This window comes from Falco biarmicus, chromosome 7, assembly GCF_023638135.1.
Source record: "Falco biarmicus isolate bFalBia1 chromosome 7, bFalBia1.pri, whole genome shotgun sequence".
NCBI lineage: Eukaryota > Metazoa > Chordata > Aves > Falconiformes > Falconidae > Falco > Falco biarmicus.
In genome coordinates this window covers 18,536,463-18,564,134 of record NC_079294.1, presented here as the reverse complement: position 1 = coordinate 18,564,134, position 27,672 = coordinate 18,536,463, and the positions used below count along the sequence as shown (strand labels likewise).

The 27,672-nt window shown below is 36.3% G+C and overlaps 1 protein-coding gene across 1 annotated transcript in view; it reads right to left on the bottom strand.

Annotated features, from left to right (window-relative positions):
* RYR3 (ryanodine receptor 3) overlaps nucleotides 1-27,672 on the bottom strand; it is a 233,144-nt gene that overhangs the window by 165,887 nt on the left and 39,585 nt on the right. Inside the window, exons 2-10 of the mRNA XM_056346522.1 lie at nucleotides 18,217-18,336; nucleotides 10,690-10,797; nucleotides 7,483-7,494; nucleotides 7,103-7,177; nucleotides 6,017-6,095; nucleotides 4,639-4,751; nucleotides 4,121-4,220; nucleotides 1,078-1,171; nucleotides 638-712 (exon numbers count right to left, since the gene is read on the bottom strand). Of these exons, the coding sequence (XP_056202497.1) occupies nucleotides 638-712; nucleotides 1,078-1,171; nucleotides 4,121-4,220; nucleotides 4,639-4,751; nucleotides 6,017-6,095; nucleotides 7,103-7,177; nucleotides 7,483-7,494; nucleotides 10,690-10,797; nucleotides 18,217-18,336 (776 nt within the window). The remainder of the gene's footprint in view (nucleotides 1-637; nucleotides 713-1,077; nucleotides 1,172-4,120; nucleotides 4,221-4,638; nucleotides 4,752-6,016; nucleotides 6,096-7,102; nucleotides 7,178-7,482; nucleotides 7,495-10,689; nucleotides 10,798-18,216; nucleotides 18,337-27,672) is intronic.

The window sequence follows — 27,672 nt, the reverse complement described above, 5'->3', positions numbered from 1 at the left end:
TTTCAGTTTTATTACGGTGTTACATACAGCATCCATAAAAAAATCCTACACGTTTCTATAAAATACTAAAGTGTAAATTGACTGCTTAAACAAAAGAATTAAAACTAAGCGAGGACTCAACGTTCCAAAGAACTACATCTCTGATAGTTATGAGAGCATTTCATTTGTAATCACAAACACATCAAGAGTAAAACAAACATACTGTTCAGAAGGCCATCAAAGTTAAAACGTATACACCTTTACAGCATGTATTGAAATTTCACTTGCCACAAATTAAGATATCTAAACACCTAGTTAATCACCACAAAATCATGAAGGATAGTACTGTTCTGATTTCCACTCATGCTTCTAAAATTCATAGTGAAAGCTAGGAAAGCATTTTACTTTTGGACAGAAGCAATGTCTCAAGCAGACATATCTCATAGAACACTGCTTTTGATATGGAACATAGACCAAAAAAAGTCTTAAAATACTGTCATCCCCCATATGATTATACTATGGTAGATTATATTTTTGATAATTAACTTATTAACGTACATCATATAGCAGGACAAATATATTACCCATGGTCTGCAACAATGGAATTGATTTTAACATAACAAGAGTTCTAACAAAAAGGTTCAAAAAATATCAGTACCTTATTCGAAGGGGTTCTACTCTCCACAAAGACCTTGCTCGAACACCAGCTCCTCCAGTTTCATAAAGTACTTTCCTACAGAAAAGATTCAGAAGGTCATTCTCTTATGTTTATTTGTGCTACATATTATTTATCACTCACTCCTCTTTAAACTGTGTAGGACTCACTTCTCCCCAGCTACATAGATGGAATTGAATGGACAGAAGTTTCCTGCTTATTAGTGAGAGCACTATACACAATCCAAGCATCCCTGGTAAGTTAGGCTATTTCCATTAAGCTATTCTCTCTAAGGACTTGATAAAAATACTTTGCCTTCAAAGTAGCTGAGAAACTTTTGCAGTCATATAAATATGTAATCCATACAATTCTCAAGAGATCAATCTAAATTACTAATGGTCTTAAGTATAAACAAAAATATATAAAAATGCACCACAACTTACTTATGCTGTGAATCACTCTGATCTGTAGATGGAATTGTTAAGCACTCATCATGGCCATGGAAAAAACGTACTACATGCCCACCAAGAAGATATCCTGTAGAATAGCACACCTACTCATTAGCTTAAACATAAACAATATGAAATGACACTCTCAAAAATAATATTAAAAATTCAAAAGACCTAGGTGAAATCTACTTTCCAAAATTTTCACTAACTGAAATTAAACAAGAAGAACAAATTTAGTATGACAACATATTATTTTTTAGGGTCTTTTTCAGTTAAGAATATTTTTTTTCTGAAAATGAAGACAAAAAGAAACCAATCTCTTAACATTTAAAAACCAAACTAGGATTCTGGGGCAGAAAAGGAAAACAAAAACTTCTGCAACAATTACTGTTTTGAAAACTGAATGTTTTAGGTAAAAGCCAAATCAAATATATAATACCAGAGTTTCCTCCCTCTTAATGCAATTGAAATGTTCTCAATACAAAATGATTTGGTGAATTCATCAGTTTGTTCTGACATTTATAATTTGTGTCAAAATCAAAACTACACAGCAACAGCAGGAGACAGAGGACAGAAAAACACTTAGCGGTTCTGCAGATTAAGTTTAATGGAAGCTAACTTTCCAACCCATTTAACACAAAGACTACAGGTCAAAACCAGGCACTTTGCCTCACAGGAAAAAAAAAAAAGACAAGGAAAAATGGTGTAGGAGTAGAATGATTCATCATACCCTCAGTCCAAACTGTTCTGACCTTGTAAGTGAACTTAATTCCTTTTAAAAGAACACACACACATAGGGGAGGAAAGGTAGAAGGAAACTTTCATACTGTGCAGCCAATTAAATATAAATTTGTAAATAAGGAAAACAGTAACTGGCAATTATCCTGTTGCCATGTAACACAAAGGTCAAAGGAAAGAAGGAATGCAAAAAAAAAAAATACTTTTCTGGTATTTATGTTCTGTCAAAAACACTTCATACGTCACAAAAAGAATGTTGTCTGACTTCCAGACTAATTTTAGACTTGGGAAATCCCACTTTCTCAGCTTGTCCATTCAACTTGTGCTAGGCTTTTAAGTCCTTTGACATATGATCATCCCTCATATAAACCATTCTGAAAAGCATATATACAGATAAACCTAAGCCTAAGTAGCTGGGAAAAAACTGACACACATAAAACCTACTTCTCTGCTTGCCCCACTTTATACTTTTCTTTTTACTTTTATTTTTTTCTTTTAATTACAGAATTTTGGATTATGTGTCCAATTCTGAGCTACACAGTACTAGGGTTCCAACTACAGCAAAGGGTTACTAAGATGATTAAGAGACTGGTGCATCTTACATGAGGAAAAGCTGAGAGAACTGGGACTGCTTGACCTAGAGAAGAGAAGGCTCTGGCAGAATCTTATCAGTGTTAAAGAGTATGAAGTAAGGGTCCCCTTAGTGGTGCCCAGTGTCAGGACCAGAGGCAATGGGCACAAACTGACATACAGGATGGTCTGTCTGAATATCAGGAAACACTTTTTCACAGTGAGGGTGCCTGAGCACTGGCACAGGTTGCCCAGAGAAGCTGTGGAGTCTCCATCCTTGGAGATATTAAAAATCTGTCTTGACATAGGCCTTGGCAACCTGTTCTAGGTGGCCCTGCTTGAGCAGGTGATTGGACCAGGTCCCTTCCAACATCATCCACTCTGTGATTCTGGAAGTATTTAGGAAATTTAGCTGTCAAATCCCTGCTGTTACAGAAATCTAAAATATACTACTGACCTTCCATGATGTCTCTGCATAGCTCATTATGTTTGTCATCTGTTACAAGGTTTTAATTTTACTATAGGATGGCTTTTGTGCTTGCTTCTTGCAGAAGCAATAAGTATAACAAGGAAAATCCATATTCCGTATGCTCTTAAAATGAAAACCTACACACACTCAGATAAGCTTCTTATGGGCCAGTGCACAGAAACACTGTGGGATGCTGATCTAAATCACTTGGGATTAGGAGGACCCAAACGTAGTTCAGATAAGTCTAGTGACTACTAGTCTCTAGCGTCAGGGTAGTCTACTTCTATCAAGACTCAGCATAGCTGATCCCAGGGAAATTCAATATCTCTTTCAGGTCCCTTAGAGTTCCATTTTTTTTCCTATGATCCTGTATATTATTACATCATAAGTGATTAGTTTTAGGGGCAAGTGGTACAAAATGATCCTGATTTAAAGAAAATTTATCATTCATGAATGTGGAGGGCTGATACTTTGAATAGAGAACAGCAAAGGTGAAGTACAATGTCTGTGATGACAGTGTTAATGACAGAGTATGGCGCTGAAATAAGGAGCAATATTGAGTGGATGAGCCTTTCATTACAGAACAAGATATTTCTCAAATGGAATAAGGTGACGTTTCTCAAACATGGTTGCAAAGTGCAGTCAAGTACCTAGAAAGAAATCCTAACCCTGTGGTGTGAGATTTAGGATGATTAAGAGGATGCATTTAGAGAGCTCATTTTCATGGACTATTACAGAGACACAGTAAGGGAGCATGGCTGTGAGATCCAGAAAGGATATTGGGCACATAGCCTTAAAGAAAACAACTAAGAGACTGAAATAGGAACTATGAGAAACTTGCTTTCCATTTTGCATGTACCTTTGTCTCTCTTCTGTTATTTCTGTTACAGGGTGATTGAAAATCCTATGCAAAATTTGTTTACTGGCTTTATTCTGCAGCTCCTACTCCCCAAAATTAAACTGAAGACAACAAACTTATTTGTTGCTCTATCAGTTTTCATTTCTCATGAAGTTTTTTATGATTTGCTACTCTAAAGTTACAGCACTTAGCTTTCTCTCAGTTAAACCAGTTGATATATCTGCATTTCCCTGTTTTCCCTTCCATTATTATTCTCTCCTGTGCTCATTTTCTTTATTTTCATTCAGCTATTTTGTTTCATGCTTTAAGGGTGAGGTTTTTTTTTTCATTTTCACTCTTTATGAAAAACAATACAAAGTAATCTAAAGTATATACATTTCCAAATAAATAAAATTACAAACCTTCTGTAATATTGCTTCCTGAGCATGTAGGATGTACGTTCCAGAGTGTCTGCATAAAGGAGGCATCCACCTGAATACTTCCATTTGACATTGAGAGATGCTGAAATATGATGACAGTAAGAGGAAACAGTGAAATTTATGCACTGAAAAATATTTAGTATATTAATTACTCAAAAAACCACAAGTATACAAATATTCTTTAAAAATTAGTAGTCACTAGCTTTTACAATGTACTTTTTTTCTAGATCTAATCAGCAGACTCCAGCTGCAGCTTAGAAATCTTCCACAGTTACATAAATAAAAACTTCCCAAGATGAAGAATGCTGAAGTACACCTCAGGATAAAGGCATGGAAACAGTCTGGTTCTAGGTGGCAGGAGCCTTTCACTGAGGGGAAAAAAGTGCATTATTTCCCAGATTAGGAAAGATTGAATTCATATGAATCCCAACCGTTTTCCCTCACTCCCCATAGTACTTTGTATTTTCCCACCATGTGTCCACTTACTAAAACAAACCTACCAGGTATCTTTCAGAGGACACACTGACCAGGATAAGATCATCACCTATTCGAACTTTTTCTCCTTCTGACCTTTGTTTAGAAGCAGGGTGTATTGTCCACCAGCATGCCTCACCTAAAGGACAGAGACACTTATCAAAGGTATACAAAACAGGCAATTCCCAAGAAATTTAAGGATATCTTTATACAACATTTAAATATCATAATAAAGAATTGTGTCTTATAAGACATTCATCTTCTAAAACAATGTCATTCCTCTTTTTAATCTTTTAATTTGAATCTTTTCCCTCAAAACTTTTGTCAACCAGTCTTTGCCAAAACTGAAGCTGTTTTTTCTCTGGGTTTTTCTAAGGCAACTAGCCACTTACAAAACACTGCTCAGAACTGCTCTCCCTTCAATGCTCCCACTGCCAGCAAATAGCTGACAGCTACCTCAGTCTTACTTATCAACTTTTGTGTTTTCTTTTGTTTAATGTTCATATTTAATTCACAATATTCTGTATCATTTCCACTCTAAGCTACATTTATGTTGTAGAATGGAGAATTTTGAAACAAATACTCCATAAATTTACACTCCATAAATTTGCTACACTAAAATATCAGTTCCGGCAGCAGTTCCATTAGCACTACATATGAATACAGGATAGCTAAACCTAAGCGTGATAACCACAGAACATTTACTACACATCAAATATAAAATACCAGATTACTTTGCACACACACAGAGAGCCCAATTCTGGGAAGATTACCTAATTCATTCCAAAATTTCACACCCTTCAGGGTTTACTTCAGACCCTGAAGAAAAGTTAAATGCAGCTTTCTCACTGGGCAATGCAAAGGGGGAGAAAATGAAACAAAGACAAAATTGGTAGTATAACAAAACACAAAGATTCTGTTATTGTTTTGCTTCATTTCATACTTTTGTTTTTCTTCAGTTCTTTTATCAATGGGCTCATCACATTTTTTCTGTTTTCCTGCATTAGAAGTTACATACCTCTTTTGTGTCATTGTTACAATGTACATTGTGAATGCACCGATATATGGCTTTTCCATAATGTAATTCTACTGAAAGTGCCAAATCACACGAATAGAAAACAAACACATCAAATTTGTTTTATTCAATAGCATTTTTTTACTTTTTCCATTATCACCAACGTTACTGCAGTTGTGGTAACTGATCATTTGCAAGGCACTCTCACACTCTTACACAAAGTCTGTTAATTTACTGAAAGTCATCAGTATTGACAATCATAGTTTACTTTCTGTCATCTTATTTATAATGAACATATAAGCATGACATTAATGGCCTACAGTGCCATTAATCTTAATGCCTCTTATAAAAGGTGTGATACATTTTCCATCAAAAATAACTTGCCATACCTGCTGCATTTTCTCGTAGTCCCACATCAAATGCAAGTTTATCTGTCTGGGATCTTGAGGATGTTAAACATGTCAAATACTGCAAAACAGTGAAGTTATCGAAAACAAAAACCCAACAGTATCCCTTAATACACATGCCAAATTAATACATTCACATTACTCCATCTTCAAATCAACCTGTGCTTAATTGTTTTAAATTAGTTAAGCATGGTGCTATTTTTATACAAGCTCTTCCTGACTTTAAAAAAATCAAAATCCTTTTCCACTATAGTACATATTTCCCTGCAATTTAGCTCCTACCTTCCAAAGTTTCAAATAGTTCATCAGATAGAAACAGGCAAACATCTTATTACTGCATTACCGTAATAAACTTGCTTCATGAAAGCATAGCAAACACATCAAAAGGCAGTAATCATACTTGCAACTCTGGTATATCAAGGCAACTGCAATTAGTATGGTTCATAAACATAAGTAACAAGAGTTTAAAGACTAATGTAGAATCTTCTAGTACAGGAAAAAGGAGGGAAGATGTTTTCTTGACTTCTCATTTCATCGGCCTTCTATTAGGTATGCTTACATGGTCCCTAATAAGTCAAAGATCCAGAAGAATTAAAATTTTACAGTTGCACAATGTAGTTAAACAAAATTTATACAAGGTAGCCTGAAGATAGCATGTTTGTGGGTATAGTCTCTGGGAACTATGGGATGCTAAAAGGAAAACCTTATCTTTAAAATATGATGGGAAAAACAACGTGTATCACAACAAATGCATTTACAATAGCAGCAACTTGCTAATGGAATTACCATTAAAACGTCTTCCTTAATATCACAGAAATCATCTATGGCTAAGGGAGCTTATCGGCTACATTTCTGAGTGAAATGGATTGAAAAATCTTAGTTTAAAATGTAAGGGCCACTTCCATTGTGTTGAGACACCATAAATTATTCAATTTTAATTTTTTTTTTTAATCTAGTGCAGGAGAGAACTTAGAACATTCTTCCAAACATCTATTTTTTTTATTTTGATAAAAAGATGATTATTTGAGTTTTGTTTTACTCAATCTCTGCAAACACTCTTTCACTTACCATTTCACTGAATGAATGTCGAAGTAGTATAGCATGGCCGTACAGCAGGGTTCTGTGACCACCCCCTTGCGCTGCCTACAGAACATGACAGAGAAAGTCAGAACTCTACTGCACTATGTGGACTATGACCACAATTATATACCAACATGAAGAGCTACTACAGTTCAAGTAATAAGTGCAAATATTCAAGCAAATTACGAAATGTATATGCTGGGCAAAAATCATAATAATGAAGTAGCTACAGCAATAGCCAAATATCTGTCAAGGGAACAAATGTTGGTCTTGGACAGAGACTCTTATTGTGACCTAATTTTTATTACAATTAAGTAAAACCACAGCATTTTCAAATAATGTTTTAAATTAAGTAAGATACTGCTTACCTTTCTTATAAACTTCTCAGAGGCATTAAAAAAGTAATAACAAAATAATACATTATTATATAAACATAATTATGTAAATATGTAATATTATGTGTTATAATATAACAATACATTATAACAATTTATATACACTAAGAGAAATCTGAAAGAGGAAAAGCACACCTATTGCCCAGAATAGTTTAAGCATGTACTAAGGATATCTACTTTCTAGGATTAACATTATCTTAAGCATTTACCAGATTCATTAAAGCAACTGCATTCAAATTTCAACATAGCAGCTAGTAATTTTGAATATGAAAATTTATGACAAGACCAGGGAGAAGCAAAACTGGATTTTCCATATTTTTCCTTTAAAGAATGTAACGCACATCTTTTGAGCTCCTTTTGGTGACCAGAAAAAAAATAAATTCCAAGGGGAGAATCTTAACAAGAAAGTTACCTATGGAATAACAGACAATAAGCTTTATAGTTTCCAGGTCTGCCTCTCTCTCTGGTCAGCCTTTTTCTGCATGTACCATATTATTTCCTAGTTATTTATAGATAACAGGTTATTACCTAGAGCATACAGTCTATTAAAGTTTCAGTAAGCAATCATTGCACAGCCAGTCACAGATAGAGTTACACGTAGATTTCCTGAAAAAAACCAGATTCACTGTTGGGTAACAAATGCTTAAGTAATGCTTTGATGCATCTGATTTACAAATAGATAAAATTGAAAAACCTTTCAATATGGTGAATTGTTGCTCAATAATGAAAAGACTGCAGAATGAATAGCAATTTATAGTTCAAGAGAAAAATATTTAAAAATTATACTATAGCCATTACTATCTTTAGAGAAATTCTGATTTTAAAGGTATTACTTCTGCATAGATGGATATGACATCCAAAAAAAATATTCTCAAGCAAATAAAACACCCTTTTGATTCTCCTTTCTAGGATATTTTCTTAAATCATAAAATTCCCCTCCTCCCACATATTATTCTATTTAATTTTCTAGGATTGTACTAAAAAAGGAAGAAAACACTTAAATGCATGCACAGTATATGAATCCCAGAAAGAAATTAAAAGATATCTCATAATGAAAAAAATCCAGCATAAATTTATATTTGTCCAAAAAAATAAATTATAGTGAAACATTATCTTTAAGTAAATTTCTTTATATAATACTGAGATTACTTGCATTTTTATATTTGGTTTCTTCCTCATTTTTCCTTTTACTTAATGTGACAGTCTTAACTCTGTGTGTAAGTACAATAAAAGAAAAATTACAGCTCTAGACATGAGTTTTCCATTTCTACAAAAAATAATAATGAAAAGTGACAGAATACCTAGCTCTGCAGATTATTTGCATCATAATTAGTTGCCATTTAGTCTTATGAAATAAGCAAAGCCATAGAGTTCTACCATGTTCTGTTTGTAAGAGAGTAAAAGTTCAATTCAATTCAATTCACCTGCAATTGGAGATTTAGACTCAAAGGAAACAAATTAAGCCCACCCAGGCTTTTGGACTATGCTGGGAAATCAATTAAAGCACAGCATCATAAAAGATAATAGTGAGATGATCTGATCAGGCAGCAAAAATCTCAGAGGTATGGTAAGCATCAATTCACTAAGGTTGCATGCCACAAATTCAAGAGTTTAGTCAGCTTTAGGAGACATACATGTGACTACTGCCAAATTTAACTCTAAGTGAGAGTGCAATGCAGAAGATTTTTATTTACAAAGTTTTGTCTTAATATTAATTTGTTAATAATACTTCACCCCATACATTAAAAAGTAATTTCCATTTTATTTTTCCAGATATCAGTTGTTCACTGAATAAAGGAAAACATTGATGGTGACGTCACATTTTATTTTAAAATTCCTAAAACTTATACACATGAAGATAACAGAGCAGTGGCCAACTGAATGGAGACCATAGGTCAATTTCATTTACAACACAAACTCTGCCTAAGTATATAGAACTAGACAGCTTATCTAAATTACTTACAAATGATTCACAGATGCAACAGCAAGTGTAACTTCTAAAACTTGCAGAAGTGTTAGTGTGTAGACGAGAGGTAGATCTGCCCCATCTCAACAACTAGCAATAAGGTTCAGCTTATCATTGAAAAGTGATCATTGTTTATAAGATCATTGAAAATACAGGCAAATCTGTCTCTAGGGTTTGGATTGGGCTTAATTTTTACTTATAACACCATCACCTTTACCAAACAAATAGCTTAGAAGTTGTCTGAAAAATACAGTTCTTTGTCAATGATGAATACTGTATAACAAAGTGCACAGGGTTTTTTTGGTGTCCTGATTGCTCCAGTGTAGAAGTCCTCTTTCAGTCATTCTTAGTGTATCTTAGATTTGAAGTGATAATTCAATTGAAACTATAGTTATGTGAAATGCAAGCATAATTTCAACATGTCACTTTACTGCAAAATCACTTTATACTGTAAGCATTCCAGTAAGTAAGCTTTCTCTAATATAGTCAAAAACCAAGAATCCAAAGAAGAGAATTTTGAAATTATTACTATCCAACAGTTCTTGCTCATTACCAGAGATTAAATAACTTTAAATTATACCTAAACAGTTTAGTTACAAAACTACAAAGCAATATATTTTATTTTTCTATCTGAAATAAAACAGATTTAAATTTTTCACTTTTTTCATTGATAGGACTTAATTTCTAGCTGTTAATTTCATGTGAGGATATATCAAATTAAATCTGAATACCCGAAATACCTTCTTTGCTCAGTTAGAAGGAGATAAAATATTTACATGATGAGAAAACGATTTTGCTTTCCCCATTAGCAAATATCACTATAATACAGTAATGGTTTTATGGCAATGATTTACATTTCAGACAAAACCTATTTCATACACTCTTCTCAGGTTCATAAAAGTCAGACTCAGTTGGAGGGTTCTCTTGCTCCTTTTTCAGTATCCACTTCTGGATTAACAGTAAAAAATGATCTCTGAAGCTGATGTTCCGGGTTTTGTAAATATTTCAAAAGACTAACTACTACAAAGGTGCTCCACAATGCTAAAGAGAAACGAGTATGATTACAGTAGTGGAGCAATAACGTCCCAAGAAAACAGCAAAACTGAAGAATCTGCAATGACATGAGGCCTCCCCTAGAAAATCCTGAAGCAAGGAGAGAAATGAGAACAATCCATATTCAGAAATTTAATATTCTTTGATGTCAATTTACTTACCCCTTCACTAGCATTATCCCCTGTGTTGGCCAGCATTTCTTGAAGGGCTCTGACAGATAAGGACTGTTCAAGGACGAAATTGCAGATGCAAAGGTCTGGAGGAACATACTATAAAAATAAATTAAATGGTGTAAGAACAGATCAGAGCAGGTGAAACAGGATGAAAAGCGTGTTTGAACACACATGTATTTTAATTTTAAAATCCATTCTTAATGTTTACTCATTTGTTTTTCAGATATATGCTACTTCCCTGTATGAAAATAATATAAATCTATTCTTCATAACTTGCCAGTGCAGTAACTTTACTTTTCCTAGAACTCTATTCCTCACAGTAAAAGAAAACATAGGTTCAAAAGCAAAAAGGTTTTATCTACGTATTATTGCTTTCCTATCTTTTAGAATTACACTGTGAACATTGTATTTGTTCTCTAATGTAACTGGCAAAACAGATGAGAAGGTGTATAATCTTACTTGACATATAAGGTTGATGGTCTGAACACATTTATAGCTGTCATCAAATGGCAAAGATTCTGAATCTTACAATATAAAAATATTAACTATTTTAGAATATCTTCTCAATTGTTTTATCAATATGTCTGCTAGTTTTGAAACATGAAACTTAACATTCAATTCAAGAACAGCAGACTGCTTTTTCAGTTTATGGGCATTGATGAGTCCAAAGAAAGATGCGTCCAAGAAAAAAGTCTCAAGGGGAATCATCAATGTATAGAAGTATGTGACTGGAAAGTATGAAGACAGAGCCTCCATGCAATGGCACCCAGTGAAAGGACAAGAGGAAACTGATACAACTTGTAATACAGGAAAGTCTATTTAAACATGAAGAAAAAAACCCTTTTTTACTCTCAAGCATGATAAACACTGGAACAGCTTCCCCAGAGAGGTTGTGGAGTCTCCATCCTTGGAGATATTCAAACCCTGACTGGACAGCATCCTGAGCAATCTGCTCTGGCTGAACCTGCTCTGAGCAGAGGGGTTGGACTTGGTCTCCATAGGCCCTTTCCAACCTCAGCGAGTCTGTGATTTACAATACAGATTGTGGCTATGTATGAGCTTTGAAGTGGATATACCCTTTTTTTGCTTTTTTAAAGCAGTGTTAAAGGAGGGAATAAAATTATTGATACTGATGAGTTTTAAGGTGGTGAAAAGGGAAACGATACAATTAAAGAGATTTCTAAACTTGCTCTGAAGTCTTTATAGCAAGCTAATCAAGTAGTCTTGGAAATCCCACTCTGTACTACAGACTAAGTATTTTTTGTGTGTGTGTTTTTAAACACATTTTGGAAAAGACTTTTAGGCCAAAGACTTGACATGGAAATAGCACACATTAGAGATGTATGTTACATATATTATTGAGGTAAAGTGAATTTTTGCATCTTTCTTACATGACTAATTGTAATAATAATTATAAATAGTATTTTACTGTATATTGCTACTATATTGTACATTACTATAAAATAATTATAAATAATAATTGTAAATAGTATGCAGTTCATAATTTCATTAACTGCAACAGAAATAAACTAAAACTTGTCATCACTCATCTTCACAAAGGGATACTATTTTTTTTTTAGCATTCATCAACTGCATCTGCGTACACACACAGAAAACTGTTATAAACTCATACCATACATATGTATGTTTGTGTGTGCATGTATGTAGGTAGCATTCATATACATGCACGCAGATTGTAACTGGAAGTTTAGTCTTTTAATTGGTTACATCCAAGGCTTCTCATATAATCAGACACAGAAAATATAATTTCTCAGTGAAATGAATTACAGATGAAACTACATTAGAATTTGTTTCTCATATTTGTTAGTAAAGTCTAGAAAGACTTATTTAGAATATTTTATTGCTATGAACATAAAAATCTATATAATGTTAAGTAGTCTCTACTTCCCAATGGACCAGACAGGTAAACAAAACCTCTGAGTAATACTTCATCCATTACTTTACTGCCTTTAATTGCACCTAGCAGTGGCAAAAAAGCCACATCATTATTGAAAAAAACACCAAAATTCAAACAAAGAAAAAAACCCAGATATTTTTTTGTTGTCATCCTGTGGCACTTTCAGATTATGCAGCATGCATTTTATTAAGACATTTTAAGTATGCATTAAACCAGGCTGTTCTTGAAGTACATTTGAATTCATAAAAGAACACAAAACAGAAACAATCTTTATAACATCTTTCTGCTTTCAATATGGAATACAGAAATTAAACTGGAATTTTATCTGGGAAAACATAACACAGCTAGCGATACAGTTTTAACCAGCACCAGACTACTGGCACTTAATCCCACTCCAAACTGAATATGGTATAATCATAAAATAAAAAGTGTGATCCAACACCTATAAACTGAACAAAAGAACTCCCATCTGTTTCACTGATCACTGGTCTTGTGCCACACAGGCTGCAATTTTAGTTGAAATTTGCTGCAGCCCTTACTTTGGTGCTGTATTAATGAAAGACACACCCTAAACCAATGTAGTCCTAGTCACAGTTTTTATAAAACATACATCTGAGGTTAACACAAGTAATTTTTCACTTCTTATTCTTGTTCATAGCCTAGGGAGCATTCAGCTTCATTTAAGAACACTGACACTGAGAATTAGGAAATGAATGATTTTTCCACCCCTGATTTAGAGCAGCTAAGTCCTCTTTCAAACTTTCAGTGTTACACAATAAGCTAACATATGCATGCTATCACATACCTCATTTCTGCGGTTGGATGGCAGCAACTTATTTTTTAAATTCCACTGACCTGACAAAGGTAATTTATGTGGAGGGTACATGACCAAAGTAGCAACTGACCTCCTTAATTGATCTAGATTTTTTTTTTAAAAAAAAAAAAAAAGGAAGCAAAGTTTAAAAATTAACTTTTGAGTCTTCTGTCAAACCTCATTTGTTTTCTGGTCTTTTTGCAAATGATACTGTGTGTGACAGACTATTTTACACTTTTAATAATTACACAGATAAAAAAGGTTTAATAAAACCTTGACCATCTGCTAATATATGTGTTTTCCCCCCCAGCTCTAAGCAATGATGTATTTTAATGGAATCCCACCAAAAAAAGTGCCAGTAAGGGATGTTCAGTAAAACAAGAATACTGTGAGGTGAAAGCTACAGGTAGAGGATGGGGAAATATTCATGTCAGGAATCTTTATGCTGAAATGAAAACCAAAATGTGTTTAGGCACATAAGACAAGGATTTAGATACCTGCTGTAAAGTAACAATATGCATAGGTATTTATCCCCCTTCTGGCTATGAGAAGTTGAAATAAACATGCATAAGTAAGACATCATCAATTTCAAGAATCATCAATAAAGGAAAAAAATTCAAATATTTCATTTTAATGAAAAAAAGTATTTCATTTTATAGGCATTTAAAGATATGCCAAACAAACATTACTGTAAGTGAATTTGTGTAGCTAAGTAGACTGATAAAATATATCATAAAATAAAGCAGGAATTTAGAATAAATAGCTCTTCCAAGTCAGTGAGAGCTTTTGGGAGTTCTCCCAGCACATCTCTGCAGAGCTTTGTCCATGCATACAGAAAGTTAAACTAAAAGACAAATTTGATATGGGAAACCTACACAAATTTGCAAAGTAAATCCAAAGAAACAATTGACAGTTCCACCCTGACAGCTGCTCTTTTTATAAGAAAAAAAATAAATCTTTATTTCTGAGATTATTTCCAAGCAGGTCTTTCACACAGTTATCAGTTTTCCATCAGCACGCTCATCACACTTAATATACCTAATTTCTCTAAATCCAGTCTTCTGGATTCCTCCAAGCACTATCATAACATTAAATTCTTGCAGGCGATATGCTTATTGACCAGAGCTTTGCCCACAGCTTCTGGTCTGCACTGTAAAACCCACTGGCACAGGTCACTGATCTACAAGGTTTACTTTTACCGGACCTGTAAGCTATTACATTCTGTCATTAGGACAGAAAGCGTACCTTAATTAGTTACAGTTTCCTTCAGGCATTTAAGTTTACTCGACAATTTTGCTACTGGAAGAGATGCTAGTATATTGCAATTACTTTTGAGGTGTGTTTTTCGGTGGCAGTGTGCGCGGCGCGCTGCTGGGGCTGAGGGGCTGCAGGGCGCTGGTGCGGCGCGAGGCACCGCGAGCTCTCTGGGAACCGCCAACACGCGGCGGCGCGCGCTGCGGGCGGGAAGGCGGGAGCGGCCCCGCCCCGGGCGGCCGCGCTGGTGCGGCGCTGCGCTGCCCGCGGTGCAGGCGGGCGCGCCCCCACACGTACAAAAGCAGACCCCGGCGAGAACCCCGCAGGGCGCCAGGAGGCGGATGCAGCCCCCCTCAGGGCTCGAGGAGGCGGGCTGCAGCTGCGGCCACTATTCCCCCAGAGGAAACCGAGCCACGGTTCCCACTCTGCCAAACGCCAGTGCCAGACGGCCTGTGGCAGCCTTGAAAGAGCTCCCCTTAAACAGCAGCTGTCCAGGTCACAGCCGCCGGGGGCCTGAGCCGGTCCTGGCTACCGGAGGGTGGCAGAGAGAGCACCTGTGTGAGGAGTGACCAGGGACGATCTGCTGAGAGCTGCAAGGGGAAGCAGAAAGGTTAAGGAGTGTCAGGGAGTGTGAGAGGGACCCAGGCTGCTGGAGCCGCTCTCTGCCACCACTGAGGCAAACACACCACGCAGACACATCATAAAACTTGCCTGTCTGGTACGGCCCTCTGAGTGCTGCCCGATACTGGTCTTCAGAGTGGGCAATGATGAAGCCCAAACGACAAGTCATCTGAGGGAAATCAAGAGAGACCTCAGAGCCTTGGGGAGGCTGGTTGAGGGATCAGGAACACAAGTGGTCTGTCCTGCTGGTTGAGGGAATGATGGGGCATGCATTCAGAAGATCACACAGATCAATACCGGGCTCTGGGCCTGGTGTCAACAGCTGAATTTAATTTTTTTTGATCAGGGGTCAGTTTACACAGCAGCAGGCCTGCTTACAGCAGATGGGATTCACCTGTCTCAAAGGGGGGAAGGATCTTAGGTCAGGAGTTCACAGTGCTCATCGAGAGAGCTTTGAACTAGATTAAAAGGGGGAAGGGAATAAAACCAATTTCGTTAGAGATGAGGATGGGGGTGGCATGCCGAGCTTGGAGGTGAGATTGATAGCACAGCTGAAGTGCATTTGTGCCAGTGCCCAAAGCATGGGCAACAAGCAGGAGGAGCTGGAAGCCAGCATGCAGCAGGAAGACTATGACATAGTCACCATCCCAGAAACACAGCGGGATAACTCGCATGACTGGAGCGCTGCAATGGATGGCCACAAACTCCTCAGAAGGGATAGGCAAGGAGGGAGAGGCAGTGGCATCGCCCTGTATGTCGGTGGGTGTTCTGACTGCCTAGAGCTGAATGATGGTGACAGCAGGGTTGAGTGCTCATGGGTGAGAACCAGGGGAAGGGCCAACAAGGCCGATGTCCTGGTGGGAGTCTGTTACAGACCACCCAACCAGGATGAAGAGGCAGATGAAACATTCTAAAGCAGCTGGGAGAAGCGTCAAGATCACTAGCCCTTGTTCTCATGGGGGACTTCAGCCTACTGGATGTCTGCTGGAAATACAACACAGTGGAGAGGAAACTGTCCAGGAGGTTCCTGGAGCGTGTGGAAGATAATGTTCTGACCCAGCTGGTCAGTGAGCCAGCCAGGGGAGATGCCCCGCTGGAGCTGTTTACACACAGGGAAGGACTGGTGGGCAATGTGGTAGTTGGAGGGCATTTGGGGCATGGCAATCATGAGATGTCAGAGTTTTTGTTTCTCAGAGAAGCAAGGAAGGAGGTCAACAGAACCCTGGACTTCCAGAGGGCCGACTGTTTAAGAGCCTGGTTGACAGAGTCTCTTGGGAGATGGTTCTGAAGGGCCAAGGGGTCCAGGAAGGCTGGACATTCTACAAGAACGAAGTCTTGAAGGCGCAGGAGCAAGCTGGCTCCATGTGCTGAAAGGTGAGCCACTGGGGAGAAGATGAGCCTGGATGAACAGAGAGTTTTGGCTGGAACGCGGCAGGGAAAAAGTAGAGTTTACAACCTCTGGAAGAAGGGGCAGGCAACGCTGGAGGACTATGAGGATGTCATGAGGTTAAGCAGGGAGAAGACTAGAGAAGCAAAAGCCCAGCTGGAACTGGGGCTGGCCACTACCGTAAAAGACCACAAAAAATGTTTTTACAAATCCAATAGAAAGAAAAGGAGGGCCAAGGATAATCTTCATGCTTCATTGGATGCGGCAGGGAATGTTGCCACAAAGGATGAGGAAAAGGCTGAGGTACTTAATGCTTTCTTTGCCTCAGCCTTTAATAGCAAGACCGGTCCCTCTGGGTGCTCAGACCCTGAACTGGCAGGCAGGGATGAGGAGGAGCAGAATGAAGTCCCCACAGCCAGGAGGAAACAGTTGGGGACCTGCTGCTCCACTTAGACACACGCAGGTCTCTGGGGCCAGGTGGGATCCACTGAAGGTACTGAGGGAGCTGGCGGATGAGCTTGCCAAGCCACTCTATCATTTATCAACAGTCCTGGCAAACTGGGGAGGTCCCAGCAGACTGGAGGTCACCCAGTGTAACACCCATCTACAAGAAGGGCGGAAAGGAGGATCTGGGGAGCTACAGGCCTGTCAGCCTGACCTCAGTGCTGGGGAAGGTTATGGAACAGACCAGCCTGAGCGCCATCACACAGCACATGCAGGACAACCATGGGATCAGGCCCAGCCAGCGTGGGTTTATGACAGACAGGTCCTGCTCAACAAACCTGATCTCCCTCTACAACAAGGTGACCCACCTAGTGGGTTAGGGAAAGGCTGTGCATGTTGTGTACCTGGACATCAGTAAAGTCTTTGACACATTCCCACAGCATTCTCCTGGAGACACTGGCTGCTCATGGCCTGGATGGGTGCACTCTGCGCTGGGTTAAGAGCTGGCTGAACAGCTGAGCCCAAAGAGTGGTACTAAATGGAGGTACATCCAGCTGGCACCTACTCACAGGTGGTATTCCCCAGGGCTCAGTATTGGGGCCAGCTCTGTTTAACATCTTTATCAATGACCTGGACGAGGGGATTGAATGAACCCCCGCTCTCAACTTTCTGATTAATCAACACAGTTAGAAGCAACACTTAATGCTAGTAACTAACAGGTGACATTCCTTCTAAAATTGTCAAGTATATCAAGGTATTTGAGTCTACAGCAGTATTAGGAATAAGTTTTTCAGTGAACTTAAACCTTAATAACAGTCTAGAGACCTGAAGATACAAAGTATTTCAGTTACAGGAATTATTTTAGATAGTTAAAGAATAGTGGGTTTTTACTGTTATCAGGTATGCCTCAAAGTATATTTAGAATCTGTAAGAAACCTCATGTTCCAGTCACAGAAAGAAGAGCATACAGAAGTGCATTTAGCATCACATAAAAGAAACTGTAATTAAATGTATTTGTGGATAAGTGGGTTAACATTCATTGATCAGCCAGGCCAGTTGAGAGTATCGACTTCTTACTTTAGCTTCTGATGTTGGTTCCAAAAAGCACAGGCGATTCCCAAGTCCCTCAGCTGCCAAGCAAAACTTCCTTTGTTCTTTGTGAATACTGGCAACACACTGAAGTACTACTTCATCATCCTGTCACAAAACAAAGTACGAGAAAAAAAGTAAATATTTGGAAGTTGCCTACAGATTATAACGCTAAGAAATCCTGAAACATGGAATGTTTAAAATGAACAGGTTCTATGCCTATAACTGATATCATGTACATACACACAGATTCTTTTGATGTGTACATGAACAGATGTTTATGTAGATTTACATTCAAGACTATAACAAAGTGGCAATGACTACATACTGTCTCCAGGGCTTTCACAAATATTGTGTCCTGTTGCTTTAGCAGTGGATTGCTATGGTGCCATTAAAACCTCTAAGTACGCTGTAGCTTGGTTTTACTCAGACACGTCTGATGTTTACAATGAAAACCTGTTAGTGTGATTTTGTTAACAACAGTGACCTAAATTTAAACAAATTTATTTTTTTAGCACAGTAAGCCCTCAAGACAAGTCCTCTTAATGCGCTATCTTAACTTTTAAGCTCTTGTTTAATTTAGAAACCTCTGAGCACAACCAAAGATCCAAGAGGCATTTTTCAAGTGACAGTTCAAATAAGTCACAAGCACTTGCACCTCAAAAGACATATTACAAGAATAAGAACACTCTGGAAAATTACATGAAACAGCCCTAGTTTATTTACTCTCATTATTCTAAAAGCTCTTTTAAAATTTGTTACATACTGCAATGCCAAAGACACACTTACTTATGAAGTGCCGAGCCATTATTCACCTCTTAACATGTGCTACTAAAGCTGATATCAGCAAGCCAAAACAGATTATTTTTAGTGTTTCACTGTGAAAAAGCTATAAACAGAACTAAATATGATTTTATTTTCCACAACTTATCCACTAACCAAGAAAAACACAACTTGCAGACTAGCACATTGAAGAACTTCTTTTTATGCAGGCGTGTAACTGTTCACCAAAAGACACTGCCTTAGAAGTTTTTAGGGGGGTGGAAGCTGATTAAACAAGAGCGATATGATATGTCAGTGTCCCATCCAGCTATGAAATTATACTGGTGTCAATTATTATTGTCAAAGCAGATACACAACAGCCGCCTGTACTGAACTCAGAGATCACTTGAACAATTATGTTCTAAAAGCAGCACTGCTTTTTCCAATCCCCTTATGCAACTGCAATACTATGAGAGTAGCACAGCTACTGGCACTTGAAGCTGGGAGTGACAAAGTGATTTTCACCAAAGGAATTAAGTGACACACACTTTAAAATGGGAATTCTAAAGCAGATTTTTCACTTTTGTGATTTTGCAAGTGTGTGCAAGTTATATGGCTTTCTTTTAGGTTATACTTCACTGCCTACTTACTACTACTAAAATGGACAACTATTGTATTTCAGACTAGTCATCAGTTACAGACAATGTTTTCTTTATCTAGCATTTTTAACAGTACCGAATGGGAATCCAAGAAATTTTTATAAACAATTCTAGGAAGTATAGTCAAGTAGAAGATAGACAAAATTAGCTAAATAATGCTGCAAAAACCCCAACTTTTTTACCCCAGCTGCCTCCGCTTCCATTTCTGTAAAATGTGCTCTGAAATTCTTAGCTTGCAAACTCAGTAGTAAGAACATTTCTGCTTTTTAAACTTCAATTCAATAAGTTACAAAATATAACCAACAAAATTAAGCACTCATTACTATGTCACTCTGTTCATGAATTCTTAAAAATTGGCATCAGAAGCTTATCTATTTGGGGGGATGGGAAATCAGAACATGTATAAGATAAACATAAGATATTTAAAACATTTTTCATCATCCAGTTCCTGTATCAGTCTTTGAACAGATATATCAGAGATTTAAAAAGAATAAAATAGTAAAACATGGATTTATAAATATCAAGATTTAGAACAAAATTGAAATTTGCCACTTAGTTTACACTTATCAATGGATTACATTAAATTACTTCTACATAGCTGAAACTATATTTATTCTCCCTACTACATTAAAGTATTCATCATTCCACAGAAGCATATCCATAGTATCTATTGTAATTTGTCATTTTCTAGGTAATAAAATTATGCCTTCGGACAACATACATAAAACCTCACTTAAAATGAGAATTACTCTAATAAATGCACTATTCTCTGTTTAAATACATATGCATAAAAGGGTGAGTTTCTAGCATAATGAAATTAATATTTTTCTAGAATTCAAAAAATAAGCATTTCTTTTTAGAATTTACACTGATGTCACGAAGTATGAATCATTAAACAGTGCAACAAAACATGAATACTGATGTCTTAAGTAAGGACTGTATGCAGCATCCAACATCGATATTTTACATTATTCCTTTAGATTTTCAATGTATCCTTTCATTTGTGCTACACCATTTAACAAACCATGTATTTGCTACATAGAATGAACAACACAGAGTGTCTAAAAAGTGGCAATAATAGTGCATTTCAGAATGTTTTGGAGCAGAGTTTTAAAGAGTTCAGGTGCAGGTGGCCTGAGCATAAGGAATTAGTGGAATCTATATAATCTGCAAATAAGACAATGACTTGCTGTTAAAATGACTCAGTATTATAGCATACACTGAAGTAACATCATTCCAGCTCAGGTCTGAAATTGCTTTTCTGGCCTGAAGACACTAATAGAAATGAGTTTTATGGCGTTGTTATCCTATTATAATACCAGGATCTGACTTATCATGTCTGAGCCAATAATTTTAAACGTAAAGCTGGATTGCTATTTTTTTCCCTCATGTCTGTAATTTCACATTTAGCCTGAATTTCATCTACCATTTTACTGCAGTTAATTTCAGAAGGTCCTTCTAAAGTGCTTCACAGCTTGCTTACATCCTTGCTACCCGTAATAACTTCCTACCCTTAATAACTTCCTACCATGAGTGCTCTACCTACTTACTCCTTTTCCTACGTCCTCTCCCTCTCTCTTCCTCACCCCCCACCCTTGCCCCACAAGCAGCATCAAACACATTGATTTGTTGTGGAGTATTCATCTTTGGAGACCTCAAAACCCAACTTGACAATGTCATAAGTAACCTGTTCCAGAGATCCCTTCCAACATTAGTGACTCTCTAAATAACTTAAACCCCACAACTAATTAGGGCCATAATAAACACTGTTTAAAACTACATAAGAGGCTGCTCCAAAATGGAAGATAATATTATGTTTCCCATGAGTAACAGACAGAACTAGTAATATAAAACTTAAATTGCAGCAAGATTCAGACTGGGTATCAGAATAAAAATTCCTTCTTTCCAATTGATAAGGATAACAAGGCACCAAAATCGGTTAGGTTGCAGAACCTGTATCAACTGTCTTTTAAAAACAGTTCATGTTAACATCTGTGGGTATGCTGTTGCATGGGTATAGTCAGTCTTTTCTTTGGCAAGGGAATATATGTGCCATGTGATCTCTTAAAGCTCTGTTTTTTCAAGAGCCCATAATTGACACATAATCTTTCATAGCTGCTGTATGCTAGAACGTAATTTATGATATAGAGTATCCACAGCTTAACTCTGCAACAGACCCTCATGCTGGGTTGATCCTGACTCATGTGGACCCCCCTTTCTACATATGTATTTTATTTACATATCTCCATTTTTATCTTGTCTCGTGAGAAAGACTGCAGAACCTGAAGGAAGCCATTAGAATAGGAAATATACTTTATTATTCTCTCTTCTCCCTAGCTTATTTGGAATATGTTTTATTTATGATTTTATTCCCACAATACTTGAGCACACAAGAAATGAGGCACTAAATTTCCTGCTTTATTTCCTGATTGGTGCTCATGTTCTCTATCCACCAACATTTGACAACTGTATTATAAATCAAATTACAATAAATATTCTCAAAAAGATTACCACTACATCTCACAGTTAGCTTCTCTACCAAATGTACTGCCAGTCAGGATGCTAACAAAGCAGAAATGACCCTGATTTCACACTGCTGAATTCTGGAGAACATACATCCTGATTTTATTTACTTTATCATAAAACATGCATACAGAACTAAAGTTTTGACTTTGAAACTTTGTGCATGCTGATGTTTGAATAATCTGGATAACAGAAGCCCTTTTTTAGTCTTTATTTATTACTCATAGTGTAGTTCTCCCAGCAAAACAGCCCTAATCTGATAGCGACTTTTCTTTGAAAAGAAAAAACGAGACAAAGACTGGGAAAATAAATCAAGACAAGCATTCATTTCAACAAGGGAATGAGATGCAACACCACAATTAAAGTAAAATCAATATACATTGAAGAACAATGGGTGTTTATAGAGAGATTCCGTGACAAAACATTTGCTGATCCACGTGCAAATATTTCGTACTTGCTCTTTTGCAATTCCATTTCTGATTATAGATTTCAAGATCTGTCAGGCAAAATATATACTTTTTGCCCAGCACATTTCACCTATACTAAAAGGCTATCTAACAAGGTATAACTATGACTAAAAATAACATATACTTCCAAAAAGGTTTAGTGTGACCCTAAAAAGTTGGGAAAACAGAAATTGAGTCTAATTCTATTCTCATGTATGGTACTGTAAACTATGTAAAACTCTTAAATCAGTAGAGCAAGAAACGCTAAAATTCATGTAAGCGATCAGATTTTTTCTTCTAGAACCCATATGGCAAATTCACTTGAATATTGGAAATAATTGTTAAAAAATATATGAACAATGCCCTTATAATTATATAAAAGGAAGATCATATAGCTTATCAGATACAGTCAGTATATATCATCATCATGGATAATACACCAGCTTTAATAAAAATTGTAGGTTAGACCTCGAACTTCGAAAAAGTGTTTCACAGGGAGCAACTCTTAAATGACCAGACAACAGTGAAAAGCATAGAATTAAATTGAGTAGTCAAAGTACTTTCACTTTGCCATAGTTGAATTTCGCATGTTCTGAAGTAAGGCTAACAACGTCTATGAAACTCTGTGACACACATCCTGGGGTTGCTACTTTAAAGAAGAAAAATGAAGAAAGATGACTCAAGTTAGCAAGTTGATGAAGCATATACCAAGACTTCCTAAATAATAGTATATAAAAAAAAAGTAGTTACTTATGTGTTTCTGTTGAATAAATGATCCATTTTTTAAAATTAAAAAGTCCATAATTTACATAGCTTCCAACTTCTTAATGAATAGTCAATCATTCCACTCATTCTAAAACAGAAGATTCATACAATGGTACTTGAAAAATTTGCACTACTTCCACATTTGAAAAGAACAAAACTTTTCAAACCTAGAATCTCATACATTTCTATTAGAATTTCTTACTTCAGTAATTATTATTGCAACACTTGATAAACCCAGATTTGTATACTTTCTCTCTTGTACATTGTGAAAAATTAATTTCCATAAAACTGGTACAGAAAACAGTTCTGGTATGGCTTTTTACTTTTCTGCTTCAGATGAAGGATCTAGAAAATTCCGGCTGTTGAATTTATTATTTACCAAGACAACACAGTCCTAACTGTTTAGGATTCCTAATTAATTAATTCATAAAAGTGAAAGGCTTCTTTGATCAAATTTTACCTTCATTGTTTTGGTTTTGAGGCTACAATCCAGAAAAATAACAATGTATTTGCTTGCCATCCAGCAAAAGCAGTTCAGTTTGTTTAGGTTCCTGTACGAAGAAAACTGTGTAATTTTCCTGTAATTAATAACAATACCTTGGCAATTATGTACCCCATGTCCATGCAGAAGTTATATTCAAAGAAAAGTATATATCTGTATCAGAAATCTTACTGCAAGGTCACATCACTTTTCCTTTGCCAAATCTGCCTGAGGTGTGACTCTCAACAAAAAATTCCTTGGAGGAAATATACAAAATCTCTGCTGTGTTTATTTATCTATATATTTATTTATTATGCAAAGGGAAATTCCATTCTTAATAAACAAAAACACTGTGCATTGTAACATTATGAATGATACGCAGTATACAGTCAACTAATTGAAGTTTTAGATATTGTTTCTGCTGAAAGAGCAGATTACTTGAAAAACAATTGTGTATTATAGTTACAAAACTAATGTACGATACAATTTTTTTGCTTTGCCTAGTTTTTATCAACTTAAAATAATCTTTTTTTTTTTTTGAGTAATCATAAAAAAAACAGGAAACCAAGTCAAACCTCAAAAAAGGTTTTTAAGCCTCAAAACCCAAACCCAAAACAGACACACAAAACAAACAATAAAATAACCACACCCTACTAGCTAAGCTTACAGACTTAGCCATAGTTACTGTAAATGTAACATATTGGTGAAGTACAGCATTTCCTTACCAATGACTCCACATTGATCAGCAGTCTCCAAAAAAGACTACAGATGCCCCTGGTATCCTGAGATTCACTGAATGGTGATTAGCTACTAAAAGAAGCTTTCCTTTACCAAGCACATGGGAAAAAGGTACGCTACTGAATCAGTTATGTTAAGGAGCAGGTCTGCCCACTTGGAAATGGAGTAGGTGATCTGAACCTTCTCCTTGGAAATAATCTAAGAATGTACATAGGGAAAGAAAGTTCATTATATCTTCCAGGACAGATTCTTTTGTATATTCTTCTATTCTCTTTCCTTCTTCAGGTTAAAATGAAGATAAGTCCTCTGGTTCATTGACAAGTCAAGTCTCTTCTTTTTTTCTCTTGCCTCTTTCCTCCTCAGAGAGGAATACTAAACTTTCAAACTCCAATGTGATTTACAGATACATTGTCAAGTAATGGAAGACCAAGTTTACTCTAAATTTGTATTCTTGTGTGTGTGTACTTGGGGGTGGGTTGTTTGTGTTTTGAAGTGATAATATCACTTGACCTGATACCTAGCTTTTAAATCAGGGTTGCCACTTTTTTGTGCCTTAATACAGCTTATATAGGCCGAATTTAAACTGAATAGAAACATTTACAAGTTCAAGAGAGTACAGTAAAAAAAGATGGGGAGAAAGAGATTTTGTATGAACTCTGTTTCCTATGAAAATTAAGAGACAAACTACATAAAGGAATCTCAGTTCAATTAATATTAAAACACTAAGTAACTCCTCAGGAAAACAGAACATGAAATAAGACAAATAATGAAGAAGATGAATGTAAAGTGTCCTCCTTGTCTCAGTCAGTCACTAGCTGACCCTTCCCTGCCTCATTCATATTGCTAAAACAAAACACTATTTTAAGTAAATCAATTCAAGTAACATGAACTTTAATCCCTTACTTATTCATAAAAATAGAAAGAAACAGAACAAGGAAACAATATGTAATACATATGATCCTTACTGAAGCTGTGTGAACATTTAAAAAGTTCTGAAATTTGAATAACTGTTTTTTAACCTTATGTTTGGACATACTTAATTGTCCTAATTTAAGTGTTCTTACAGGTAATTTTGTATTTCTATTCAACTTCAAAGGCTTTATAACAGGTACTCATACTGCCATATTTTATTCAGTATTTCCGTGTGTAAGAGTTTTAGTCATATTGCCAGGCAGTAGGGGCAAAAATCCAAACTGCTTATCAAAAAATACATAATCGATAATAACAATAACGGAAAAAAATCAAAACCACCTCTAAACTGCAAAGAAAGATAATCAAATTATCAAGATATATTAAATTGATTACCAATTTAAACAAAAAAATTATACATTGCAAAACATGAAACATTTATATTGGGTTTTGTACATGCCAGTAAAGCAGATGTTTCCTGTTTACAAAACTCCCAATTTTGTCTCACAGAAGTTGCATTCTGCCATTCTGCAAAAAGGACATGACTCTGCTGTACATCTCGAGAGCACTTTTTTCCCCACACAAACCTCTTACAATATTGAAGATCCAATTTGTCAAGAAAATCTAATTTACTGACTGCATAAATTAATATTAGGATATTGTTTACTAAAGCATGCATCCAAGCACCAAAGTTTGATATCAGAGTAAGCTTATGAACCAAGAAATGTTCGTAACTGATTCAAGTTATGTTTTTCATTCCTGTAATTAAAAAAGTTTGTACAGCTCTTCTGCAATATGATAAAGTTTATTTTATGACTTCCACATATGAGTGCATACTACACAAATATTTTGGTCCCAAAATACAGACATCAGTCACGTAATTGAATTAGGAGGAAGTCACATGAATATATCATCTTAGGCTTTCCTTTGCTTTCAATGTCTATAAATAAATCTTCTGGCAAGGAGTATGTGTTAATTTCTAAAACAAAAGTGCACTTAGACACAACTGTCATGTTATAAATCATCACAAAAACCACGAACAAATGAAGGAAGCCAATATCCAGAGAAGATCTTAAATCAGTGGTGGTGGAGAGGAGGTAGATTCTCAGCTCATTTACTTTACTTCCATGAAATGTTATCAGTTGTTTTTAACATCTTTTTAAAAATTAAAAGCCTTTATTTGTTCAGTAGTAACATACCAAGGCCTTTCTTCCCTCAGTAAGTATATGGATTTCTCCCAATGAACACAGCCAGTTCACTGCAAAATGGATCCTTACGATGACAGCAGAGTTATTTGATGGATATTCACACACCACCATCTGACAGTTCTCAGAAGATTTTAAAAATAGAGTTGGGGTTTCCGTTGTCAGTCTACTCCTTCAGCAGTGGTTGGATCAAAGCCTAATCTCATCTCTGGAACATACTCCCATATCTTATAACAGGTCATCAGCAACACAGAATAAGCATATCATTAGACAGCAATAAAATGTAGTCAGTCCTTTCCACAAAAATTAATATTTCCAAATGAAGAATTGCTTCAGAAAGTAAAGCATTTTGCTGCTTTTTTCAGTACAACTTCCAGGTTTTAGACTTGCTTTGAAACATTTACATGGTTTGCTGTCTTTTGTATCACAGCTTTCCCTACCTCTCCCCTCACCGGTTCTTCATGGAAATGAGATAGCACAAGGCAGTGACTACAAACGAACAATCGCACCAAACACTAAGATCAAATGTAACATCAAAAATATTTATTTACTATCTGTCATAAAAGCTGAGTACTAAATACTCTTTAAAATCACTCCTGTGATTTCAAACTGTAAGGCAGGATAAATAGAAGCCTTCTTAACAGAGTTGGGGTGAATTAGCCATGCAGACCAGCTTGATGCAAATTAGTGGCAAGATAAGTATGTCCTCTCCTATCAGGCTGAGTCCTGTGTTGTTTTAAGAAATGAAGTGACTTTAAGTACACACATTAATTCTCAGAATGGCAGATTGACTAAAAGCATCAAAATATATTCTGTGCTGATCAAGGAAGTGGAATCAGCTAAGAAAAGTGTATCGTGCATTGCCTACTGAGTGGACCTGGTAGAGTGGGTCCCAAGGATGGCCATGGAAATGGTCAGGAAGGCTGGAACACCTCTCCTGTCAAGAAAGGCTGAGA